Source organism: Hipposideros armiger, unplaced genomic scaffold (assembly GCF_001890085.2).
Source record: "Hipposideros armiger isolate ML-2016 unplaced genomic scaffold, ASM189008v1 scaffold_43, whole genome shotgun sequence".
Taxonomy (NCBI): domain Eukaryota; kingdom Metazoa; phylum Chordata; class Mammalia; order Chiroptera; family Hipposideridae; genus Hipposideros; species Hipposideros armiger.
The window spans coordinates 5,057,584-5,069,203 of record NW_017731393.1 but is presented as its reverse complement, the minus strand read 5'-3'; the positions used below and the strand labels follow the sequence as shown (position 1 = coordinate 5,069,203).

Below are 11,620 nucleotides of genomic sequence, written 5' to 3'. Positions count from 1 at the left end.
AGGCACAAAGGAAATGAGCTGAAAAGCAAAAAAAAGGACAAAATGAAATTGAGAATTCAAAGGCAACAGAGGCAAGGGCTGTGGTAGGAAGGGCCCTCAAACGCGGCATCTAATAAAAGCAAACAAGGACACCAGCTAATCCATCCCCATTCCCAACCTGACTGTCCTTTCGGGAGTCTGGGAGGTGTCTTCTGTTGTTTAAGTTCATCTTTGGTTTCCTTGTTTTGTTTGTTTTGTGTTGCTTGCCTTGCCATTCACTTTTTCAGCCACGGTCATCGCTCTCCTGGGCAGGAGTTCTAGGAATAGCTCCTCTCTGCTAAGAGGTGTCGAGCTACACAATTTCAAATTCATCTTCTAATTCGAAAGAAACGCAGACTAATTTTAAAATTAGCCAAGGTCACATAGGCCTGTGTGCAAGCGTTCCTCCCTGCCCCTTCCAACACCTTTTGCTGAGGACTCTGTGTCACCAACACCGTCTTCCTTTCTCTCCTTTTTTTTTTTTTGGTAACATCTGGTGATCCCTCCTTCATGCGGCAGTCCCTGCCTTTTCACTTTCCTCATGCTGCCAGCCCTGCGAGCCTCAGAAATTGAGTTTGAAAGTACCCCAAGCCGTTCACTGTGCTGTAGTTCAGATTTCTGCCTCCAGTCCCCTCGCAGCCACAGCCAACCAGCCTGGGCAGCCAGGACGCAGGCAATTCTGATCTGGGATCTCCACCTCCCAGACCCAGGATCCAGCTCACGGCCTCCAAGTGAGGCCAGGAGGCAAAGAAACATCCACCAGAATATCTCCTTCCCTCCCACTGTCAGTGTTGAAAGTAAACTCAAGGTGACAGAGGGCATTCACTCAGCTCCAAGAATGGGGTTTCCTCTCCCCACCCCTGGGGTGTGGGGCCCTGCTGCAGGAGACACTTCCCAGGGAGGTGGCAATGTCACCCTCAACATTCAGGCAGCAGAGGCACCCCGAACCCCCAAACGGTCAAACTTTTGGGTCAGAGCAGGGGGACCAAGACAGTCTGCTGAGCCTCAAAAGCTCACACTCATGGCCTTCGGAGACGCCTCCAAAGTCAAGCTGTGGTTTCATTTCCGCTGGCAGGCGGATACCAAGCTGGGTGTGTGGGGTGCGTGTGTGTCCGTGTGTGTGTGTGTCCCTTCTTAGAACTGCATCGATAATGGAAGAAATAAAAGGAGAAACAGCCACGTAGCCAAGCTCAGAGAGGGGCAACGTGTGGACATGTCTGGCCCTCTGAGAGCTCTACATTCTCTGTCCTGCGCTGGAACCGCACAGCCCCACACAGCCTCGGAGACCCAGGCCTCTGCTGTGGCAGGCAGAGTGGTCCAAACTGCCACCCAGAGACGAGAACGCACCAGCAAAAAGATACATACAAACAAAAACGGCCTTTCAAATTCCCGGGCCCTGCAAACCAGCCTCTCAGGGCTGCCTTGTCCAGCAAACTCAGGCCTTACAAAAAGAAGGCAAGATGAGCTTTCTCCTCTGAGATGACGCCTGCTTTCGTGAAATGCTCCCCAAGTGTCAGGCGGCCCTGCACAATACAGCCGCTCTCACTATTATATGCCGAATAAAGGAGCAGGATCGCAAAAAGGTTGGGACTCATTAAGAGGAGACACGAATGGAGGCCACTTGTCCCAATGTCAGGTATCAGAATGGGGTGGGTTCTGAAATGTGAAATCCCAAAGTGCATGGACACACACACACACACACACACACACACACACACAGAGTTAATTTTCTTTTACAACAAAACCACATTTTATTTACAAGGCTGGGCCTCCTCCCAGCTGGTGAACGCATTTAGAAGCAATGAAATCAGGATTCACAAATAATAATGGACATTGTTGTTAACTGCACAGGGAGGCATTTGATCCTAAGACAAATTCGCCCGTGCCTCAGCTCGGCTGGGAAGGAATTTGGGGCAGAAGACAGAAACAGAAGGACATGGATGACCCAGGCCCAGCCAAGCAGCCCACAGGCCCCCCAGCACTGCACAGGCTCAGCAGGCCTTACCTGGCCAGGGACTCCCCAACATGCAGAGCCCCCAGGGCCCCGCCCATCCTGGTCCAACTGTCTCTTCACCTGCCCTTCGGGGAATTGCAGCCAAGAGGCTGGCCGGCCGCTGTCCCCAGAGCACAGTGCATGTGGGTTGCTGCCACGCACAGCACACAGGCCATGTCCCCCTTACCCTGCCCTGATCCACATCTAAATCTCTATCTTTCATCGCTGAGCCACCATCCGGGAGAAACATACGTAAAATTATTGGTTCAATGATGGGGGGAAGGAGGAGGTGGGGGGAGAGTTGCCAGGCTCTTAAAATTGTGTGCCACCAACGTCACAGATGCCATCATGATGTGTACGCATGTTTACAAAAACTGTTCAGCATCCATCCGCCCGAGCTTTGCATCCGAGGAGACGTTACACCTGCTTCCTACGAAGACGGAGCCCTTGCCACGCTTACCAATATCTGTGAAGCGATCTGGGCCTTCTCCTCCCCGAGAACATTCAGGGAGGGGCTGGGGGCTCCGGGAGACACCGAAACACCACCAACATGCACACTCGACGGAGCACAACACTTTCTGAGCTGCCATCAATTTTTAATTTATTGGATCCAAGAGAAAATAACAACCATGGAGCAGGGGAAGAGGGGTGGGTGGGAGAGAGAAGGAATCAGTTCTTGGTGGAGACAATAACCTATGACTAGGTGATGCTTAAAGGCACAACCAGAGGCTTTATGAAGTTTTCTGAACAGGGCATAATGAGGTGCCTGGCAGAGGAGACAGAGATAAGAAGGGACAGTCACCCAACCCAGCCAGGCATACGTTAGGAGGACTGCGCTCCGAGGGCCACAGAGGGCTAGGACACATCTGAGGGTGGGGGCCACAATCCAGATCCCCGCCATCTGCCCTCCAAATTGCTGCAACCAACAAGGCTGGGAGCTGTTGCTGGACCCTAGGAGGGTCCGAAGCAGGACACATCACACAGATGCACTGTCTCCCCTGACCACCTGCCCTCTTCCGAGGAGGTCTGAGGAGTCTACCTGTTCCAGGTGTCACACAGCTGGTGGCCCGGACTCTGTGCCTCCCTGAGACCCTCCCTACAACCTTCAAATCACTACAGGGTCCGGTGCCCACGGAGACCAACACCCTACAAAGCCCCATCAACTCCACGCCAACCACAGCACACATCTCAAAGTGAAATTTTCAAGATTTCTGACACCTGGGCAGAAGACAGAGGGAAGGGCTGCCCACAAACAACCTTATCTGCCACGTGGGTTTCCCTGCCCATGAAAATGACCAGGAAGGGGTCTGGCTGACTGAGCCCTCGGGGGAAGGCCTGGGCCTGGCCTGCGTTCCAGAAGTCAAGCTTCCCAATCCAAGAAGAGGTTTGGGGAGCAGGAAGGACCTCAGCTACACAGCCCAGAGGCAGGACCAGGTGGAGAAGTCTAGGGTCGAAATGAGAAGCCAGATGCACACACGATCCTCCACACCCCAGCCCGGTGTCCGGACACTTCCGCCCATCAGAAACAGCTCCCTGGAAAATACCCTACCTCGCTCTGCAGGCTTCAATCCAACCTTTCCCCACCCCCTGCCGCATACACCTCTCCAGAACCCCCAAAACTGGGCTCCCGCAGGCTGGGTCGCACACATTTAAAAGCAGAAAAAAAAGACCAAATGAATAAGAAAGGCAGAGTTCAGGTGTATTCACAGATCCTGTCCAGGACTAAAAGATTACTTTTAAAAAAAGCCGAGTCCACGATACCAAAGAATGGGGTGACCTATGATTTCATAAATAAAGTAGTCAATTCAAAAATAAAAAATAAAAAATAAGATTTGCCACCCCGTACAGAAATCCTTCTAAACACATCCAGAAGAGTCTACAAAACTGCGAATGCCTTAAATCTTCACAGCCACGACAGGGCTCGTGATGATGATGCAATATAAAAGCTTTCTCTGCAGCCAAATGAAGAGGTTTGCTTTATTTAATGCTCCGCTTTTTCAAAGGTGCTACATATGCAGAAGAAGGACCCTGCATACAGTACACGGGACTGCAAGCCCTCAGCTGGGGGACCTTCTCTGAGGTTGGCAGCAAATGGCGCGGGCACAGCCGCTTTCAACATCTCATTTCCAAGGTAGGCGGTTCACCGTGGCCCCGTTTTTTGTTGTTTTTTTTCTTAGCAGCACATCCATTTCTGAAGCACATGTTAATCACAATAACATTGGCATTCAACTTTCTGGAGTCATTTCTGCGTGTTGCTTTAGCAGAGAACTCATTAGAACATCAACAAATGTATTTGTATTTCAGCAGTTCTGTGGGGGGGCATAAAAAAAGTTCTGTAAAACGGAGGATTTTTTTTTTTTTTACTTTGAAGTTACTTCATTTTGTGTGGCCCATAATTTCATTATAGGAAAATAGCACAGCTTGGCTAATTCAACACCCAAGCAGATTATCAGCTGCCTCAGAAAAAGGGAGAAAAAAAAGAATGAATTTCTTGAATTTCAGCAATTACGCAAAAGATTTGCATATGTCAAAATGCCGGACAAGAAGTCCCCCTGAATGTAGTACCATTAATCAAACCTCTCAATCTGGTGTCACTTTTGCCAGTAAAAATGGTGCTGTTCCCCTCGCCCCCCTCCTCCGTGGCTCGTGCAAGTAGTGTGTCCCTCTGTTTTCATGTGTCTCCAAATAGCCTGGCCGCGGCACTTTTTATACACACCTTGGGAAAACTGCTCGGGAGGCAGTCGACACACGGCTTTTCTTGGGGAGGGGAAGAGAACCGGAGTAGATCTCAGTGATGTTCGGCTCCCTGGGAAAAAAAGATTTGTGGGAGCAGAAAGCAAGCAGGGGGGTGAGGGAGGTGGGGGACACACAGAGAACACACAGGCCCCAGGCCTGCTCATGTGAGTAAATAAGGAATGCTGTGAAGTGACAAAGCCATACTCAGAGCAGCTGGATGACACAGATATTCATTCCCGGGGTTACTCTGTACCTGCTCCCCATTAAAAAAATAAGTTAGGGTCCCTACAGCTAACGCCACCTTCCGAAAAGGACGCTCAGCCGGCATCAATAACTTGATCGCGCCACGCAGGGCACAGTCCCCGAAGAGCATTTATTTTTCCCTTGTCCTCCCAGATGTGACACAGCATTAAACCTAGAGGCCAAAGTCCGTGGAGACTTTCAGCTAAAGGTAAGACCTAACCAGACAGCTAGAGCGTCCTCCCTTAGGCCACAGGAGATGTAGGAAACAGTCTCCAAAGGTCAAGAACCTCATCTTCACCCTCCCTCATATATATATATATATATATATATATATGTCTATTTTTTTCAAGCATTGTCATATCTGTGGTCTATGTTTAGTTACAGCTTGTGAAACTCCCCCAAGTTCCAAGGCACAGGATTGGGGATTTCTGAAGTGAATGTTTTTAACGGTTTTCTGTAGGCCAGAGGCCACTGCCCAGCCCAAGGCAGTGAGGTGACAGTGCCACTTCATCTCTGAGTTGTCAAATGAGCACGCTGCCGTGATATGCTTACAACTGGCTCAATTCGAACATGAAATGAAGTAGAGAAATCATCAGATAAATTGCTGGCCCTCGGTGCTAGAGAGTACAGGCTCCTTCTCCAGCTGATGACAGCGCTCGGCTTTTGTCTGACCTAATTTATTTTTCTTTCAGGTTAGAAGAGAGCACTCTTTCCTGTCTCAGGGTAACCTCTGCTGCCTATATATCGAACTCAAACACAGGACTCCAGGTTAACTATGCTGTCTCCAGATTTCCTGAACTTGGAAGACGTTAGAGATCCAGAAATCCCATGATCAAAAGCACGCATATTGCCCAGCACTTGATTACGTGTTTAGGGGAGAAAGAGTTTCATTAAAAGCCACCCATTAGGAGCCCTGTTTGGGTGAAAGGTATTAGCAATGCTGGGTCTAGTAAGCAGTCTCCTTCCAAAGTTGCACACGTTATTTGAGTTGGCATTTTATATCTTGGGGGAATAATGCTCCTTCCTTTAGCACAGTGGGAACATTACCTAATAAATGGAATTGAGAATCCACGTGCTCTAAAATCTGAGCTAAGAGGATTTCCATTCATCAAGCTGTTCTGGGTACACGACTCCCCAAAGCAGCGAATCTCTGGGACGCGCGCAACACAGAAACGGACAAAACGATGCGCGCTCTTCCCAGACCTCCTCCCGGGTAATACATGCCTTAGCAGAGTAAAGGAATTTTCAAAAAGTCAAGACCACAGACTAACTGGGGGAAACACATCCATTCAAAGCTAACCGTTTTAATGGCTTAAAAAAGAGAGAGAAAGAAAAGAAAAATACCTCCATCTGCCAAGTAAGGGCTTGTAAATCAATGCCGATAGCTTGGAAATAGATTTCTCAAACTTATATTCTCATTTTGTCCTGCTCGAATCTCTGCAGGAAAATCAATATTACAACTTCACACTTAAGACATTTTGCAGCAACGTAAAGGGCCTCGGCTGCCGACGGAAAGCCTTTCCTAGCCCATTGTAGCTACGGCGCCGAGCCATGACACGGGCGCCGAGCGCCCCCTAGCTGCCAAGTGGCGCCAGGCGCGGCGCGGCGCTTCAAGCTTGCCATCAACCAGAAGCCAATGCAACTGAAAGTTTATTTTGGAAAGTCTTTTATCACAACAAGCAATAGAGATTGCGAAGCGATCGAGAAGGGAGATGAAAAGGAAAAAGAGAAGGCTGGTGCAAGCGTCTTCTAAGCAAAAAGACAGTGCCAAGAGCTCGATTCTGATAACACGCTAGAAATTGGTGCGCTCTGCAGTCGGAAACTGATATCTATAAACGAACTGTTTTGCCTGCTTCCATCTCACTGACACATAATGCTAATTATTATCAAATGCACCCAAAGTTGGCCTTCACTGCGGTCAGGAGGACCCATTTGGTCCTGCACAGTGGTCAGCAAAGCACCACACCCAACCCTCTGACTGCATGTCCCTAAGGCCGGTTTCACCAAAGGAACTGCATTCGCTCCAGCACTTTAGAAAATGACTCGTTTTCTGTTACGAAATATTTTGAAGGCCAGACAAAAATCGCCAAGGCCAGAGCACAGGCAGATAGCAACCTCTCCCCCTCAAAAAGAAAAGAAAAGAAATATGCATCTATCTGTACATAATATTCAGGGAGGGAAAGAATACCCTTTAAAAATATTAGGGGTTGTTAAAATATGCTCACGGCTGTTTTCTCTCAGGTGTGAATTACAAATGAATAAAATCAGCCTGGCATAATACCTTTGATGAACACATTTTATTCTCCGGTGGAATCGGAGCAGCTGACTTATATCACACTTCTAATGATATGGGGTTTCCTTCTGTGCAGAAGAGACCAACCTCACTCCCCCCACCAACTACCAAAGGTGGGGGGGTGGGCATAGCTTAGGAAATTTATCAGAGGCCCAATTTTGAAAGATATGTGAACAACTGGAGATATACTACACCCTGGGGAGTTAAGATCATTGTGAGCACAGCCGCCTTCAAAACACACAGCTAAAGCAAAACCTAATTTAAAGGGCAATCACGGAATTAACACAGCCTAACTTCCGAGTCGAATCTTGGGTCTCTAGTTGTTTTGCAAAATCGCGAATTCGTACGGAAAATTACTCATCTTCCAAGGAAACCTGTTGGTGGGTTGTTGAACAATCACCTTCATGGGGTGGTATGATTGACCATAGGCATCCTATTTTCTTCAGAAAGCCTCAGCTCCCTCATGGACTGGTGTTCATACCCCTCTCCACTCACCCTGTCTCCACAGCCGGCTCAGGGCCCTTCCCTGTGCCTGGTCAGTCGCTGTCCCTTTTCCTCCCCTCTTCACTATTGTCACTGTGTTTTTTGTGTGTTTGTTTTTATTAATAGCTGTGTCTGTCCTCTGGGTTTAAAAGCCACATCCATCTGGGTCAAACGTTTTGAAAGAAACCAGAAGCCCAGGTTTTCATCCCCAGCTGTCTCCCACACTCTTTTCTATGTCCCTCCTCTTCTCACTGGCCCTGTCTGTACATTTAACTAGCTCATGATGGAGCCCTTCACCGACTCCTCCACCCAAGATTATCGAGGCTATTTGTGTGCTCTTGGTGTTCCCCAGACCATCAGTTATCCTGGGTTGCATCATCCCCAAAGAACCTGGGGCTACAGCTCCCTAGGCCAGCGGGCTGCCCCCCAACTGAAGATGCACCACCTTATAGGTGGTTTCTCTCACATTTAAAGTGGAAAATGTGAACCCCAGGTGGGGGCCGTAACAGCACCTGTCTTGCTGGCCAGGGCTCAGAGCACCTTCAAGCCTGCATCATGATGGAGGGGCCCTTCCACAGGCCATGCAGCCTAAACTGCACCCAGGTCTCGCCTTTCCCTGCTCGCTCTCCCACCTCCCGGTGACACCGGACAGACAGAAAAGCCAGCTGCTTTTTGATAATAAATAGCCTTGTGTGGAAACTGGTTGGACCACTCTCCCTGCTTACATCCCAGCACAGGCGTTGGGCTCCATGTGCCCTGAAAGGCAGGCAGGACACCCTTTGCCCTCTAGCCTCCTGTGAGCACTTCTCTTCTGCTTCGCCTCTCTTTTTTCCCTCCCTGCCACTGCTCCAGCGTCAGCCTCTTTCCCCAGCACTGCTCTGAGCAAGGCTGAGGGAGAGAGGTGGAACAAATTGAAGGATGGAAGGCTGTCACACCAGGCACCCCGCGCCCCCAGCGCCCAGCTGCCACCCGTCCTTCTGGTCAGGGCTTTCTCCTGATGTCCCAGGAATGCCAGAAGAGGGGAGAGCAAAAGCAAAGCAAACCTACCTGCTTCTTTCCCCCCTGGCTTCTTTCGCGGCTGCGAGCTTAGCAGTGCACCCCTGATAACTCCCCCTTCCTAGACCCCCACCCCCAACCTCCCCCTCCTCAAAAACAACCCTTGCAATTATACAGGCTATGTGGGGCCCATTGCCTCCTGGAGAAATTAGGCGCCTGCAAGTACAGGCATTCTAACCATCACTCCACTATCTAAAGGTGGGGTTGGGGTTGGAATAAGCAATTCTTGGTAAAAGGACAAATGTCAACCGGCAAAAAGGAGGACCTTGATCAAACCGGGCTCAAATCGGGTTGCAAAACATTTTGTTTCAAATGCAACCAGCGAGCCCTCTTTCATGTTAGAACGGTGAAAAATAAAAAAGAAGTCCTCTTCCCTTCCTCCCCAAAGGCATATCTCCCAAGGTGAACCCCACTGTAACATCCATTCCCCTTCCCCAAAAATAATAATAAACCCACAAATTCTTACTAATGTATCTGCTGTAACAAAGGAGAGATGGCAGCAGCAACTGCTCAGAGCAGATGGCTCCTAGGCGGGTTTTCAGGGGAGGGGAGAGCCCCTTTATATATTTATTTATTTAAATTTTTAAAAATATAACATAAATATTCGGCTCTCGGCCGCCCCGCAGCCAGTCCTCTGCGGCGACTGGGCGCGCAGCCCTCTCCAGCTCTGCGCGGGCAGCCGGGCCCCAGCCTGACTAGGTACCGGGAGGATTGCAGGAACACAACCTGCCCCGCGGTCTCGATGGCACCCAGAGGATGTTTTATTTCTATTGCAATAAAATAAAATAAAATAAAAAATAGCAGCGGCGACCCAGACACCGCGAGAGAAAGGACCGCGGGGGAAATGCTCCAACGCCGCGAAGCAGCCGGCTGCCCGGCGGGGAGAGCTGCGAGCCGACCTTCCCGGTGCAACTGTGCGGGCCCCCGGGGCGAGCTCCCCTGCAAACCCCGTACCTGGCCCGCTCACGGTCTCTTTCTCCCTTCTCTAAATAAACCCAACTGGGGCGCTGGAAGCTGCTGCGTCTCTGCCCTGCTGCCTGACTGCACGCCCCGCCACTGGCTTGAAATCCACAAGATTCCAGCCCAGCCGGTGGATTTCCACTGCGACCTGCCTTGTTTATTTAGGTAGAGAAGATGAAAGATACTGAGATAGAAGGATGCGTAAAAGATTGATAGGTCTCTCTCCTTTTCTTTTCTTTTTTTTTCTTTCTTTTTTTTTCTTTTTTTACTACTATTTTACAAGCACATCCCTCTCTTCCCACTCCTAGCTGACAACCCTTTTTCCCCCCGTGGCGGGTATTTTTCACCAGCCCCCAACCCCCCACCTTTTTTTGGAGTGGGGGAAAGAAGACAGGATCATCCCAGGAGACAGCGGAGGTGGGGAAATGGGGGGGGGGGTGCATGAGCCCGGCAAACGGCCGTGCAGCTGGATTCTTTTGCAAATAGCGAGAGGAAGGGAGAGAAAGGCGGCTGCAGAATCCTAGGAACGCCGTGGCCGGCGCTCTGCCCCGCCGGGTGCAGCTACCAGGGACTGGGAGCCGGCGGCCGCCCGTCGCCCCACATCGCCCGCATTCCACAGAGCACCCCGCTCTCCTCCGCCCGCGCCTTCAGCACGGACCCACGCGCTCGCCAACTTTTCCCCACTTCCCGGCTGCCCCCTCCCCCTCCTCTCCAAACCCCGCCACCAGCGCCGCCGCCGCCACACACGCCGCTCGGAGGGGCGAGCGTCCAGCCAGGCTCCGCGCACACACACACCTCCTCCAGCCTGCGCGCCCCCTCTCCCGCCCGGCACCCGCTCCGCAGGCCCCCGAGCCGGAGGCGCGTCTGACTGCGCAGCGCCCGGACTCCCCGGGCTGCAAAGAAACTTTCCTATGGCCCCCCTGCCCCCCCCACAAGGCTCTGGGCCGACGCCGCTGCCTCTGCGAGCCCGTGGGCCGCCCCGGCACCCGGCCCGGCTGCGCCCGGCTCGGTGTCCCCAGCCCCGGGCGCCCGGAGCCCCATCCTCCGGCCCCTCGCGCTTACGCCGCAGACACTTACGGGTGATGAGCTCCCTCTGGGACAAGTGCTGCGGGTTGCCCTGTTTGCGGCGGGACATTGCCCCGGCATCTATTCTGGCATCGCCCGGAAAGCTGCTCTGATGGGGGAGCCGGGGGAGGGGGTCGGAGCCGCCGCCGCCGCCGCCGCCGCCGCCGCCGCCGCGCCGCTGCCGCTGCCGCCGCCGCCGTGCCTCCTCTGCCCCGGTTGGTGTTTTGGTTGGTTTTTTTTTCCCCCCTTCCTCTCTTGCCCTCTCTTCCTCCTCTTCTTCTTTATTTTGCTCTTTCTTCTATGCTTTTTTTTGTTTTGTTTTGCAAAAAGAAAAAGAAAAGAAAAACCTCTCGATCTAAAATAGGAAAAAGAAGCAAAAAAAAATCTGCTGTCGCTTGCCGCGGACTGGCTGGTTTCTTTAAAAAATATATTCTTTTGAATGAAAAAAAAATCCTTTGCACTTCTTCAAACTGCTTGGCCTCCTGGACTTCCAAATGTCTTCTTGAACTTAAACCGGATTTTGCACCGGCTCCTGACACTTTCAGGGTCTGGTAGGTGGAAAGCGCACTTCTACCAGGAGGGGGGTGGGGGGGAGAAAAATGCAAACAAATAAAAAATAAGAGAAGAAAAAGAAAAGAAAAAAGGCAAAGAAAACTTGGGGACTTGTCTCGTACCCCCCTCACCCCGCCCCCTCAAAAAACCCAAAGCGATGTAAAACTGTCCGTGTTCGGTTGTTTCTAGGTTTTCTGCGGGCTGCCTGTTTTTTTCTCGGA

At 51.2% G+C, this 11,620-nt stretch overlaps 1 protein-coding gene across 4 annotated transcripts in view; it reads right to left on the bottom strand.

Moving 5' to 3' along the window:
• Positions 1-11,131, bottom strand: part of BCL11B (BCL11 transcription factor B) — a 92,022-nt gene extending 80,891 nt beyond the window's left edge. For all 4 annotated transcript variants that reach the window (XM_019639144.1, XM_019639146.1, XM_019639145.1 and 1 more), the window contains exon 1: positions 10,860-11,131. In XM_019639144.1, coding sequence (XP_019494689.1) covers positions 10,860-10,917 — 58 coding nt within the window. In that variant the 5' untranslated portion in view covers positions 10,918-11,131. The remainder of the gene's footprint in view (positions 1-10,859) is intronic.
• Between the last annotated feature and the right edge of the window lie 489 nt (positions 11,132-11,620).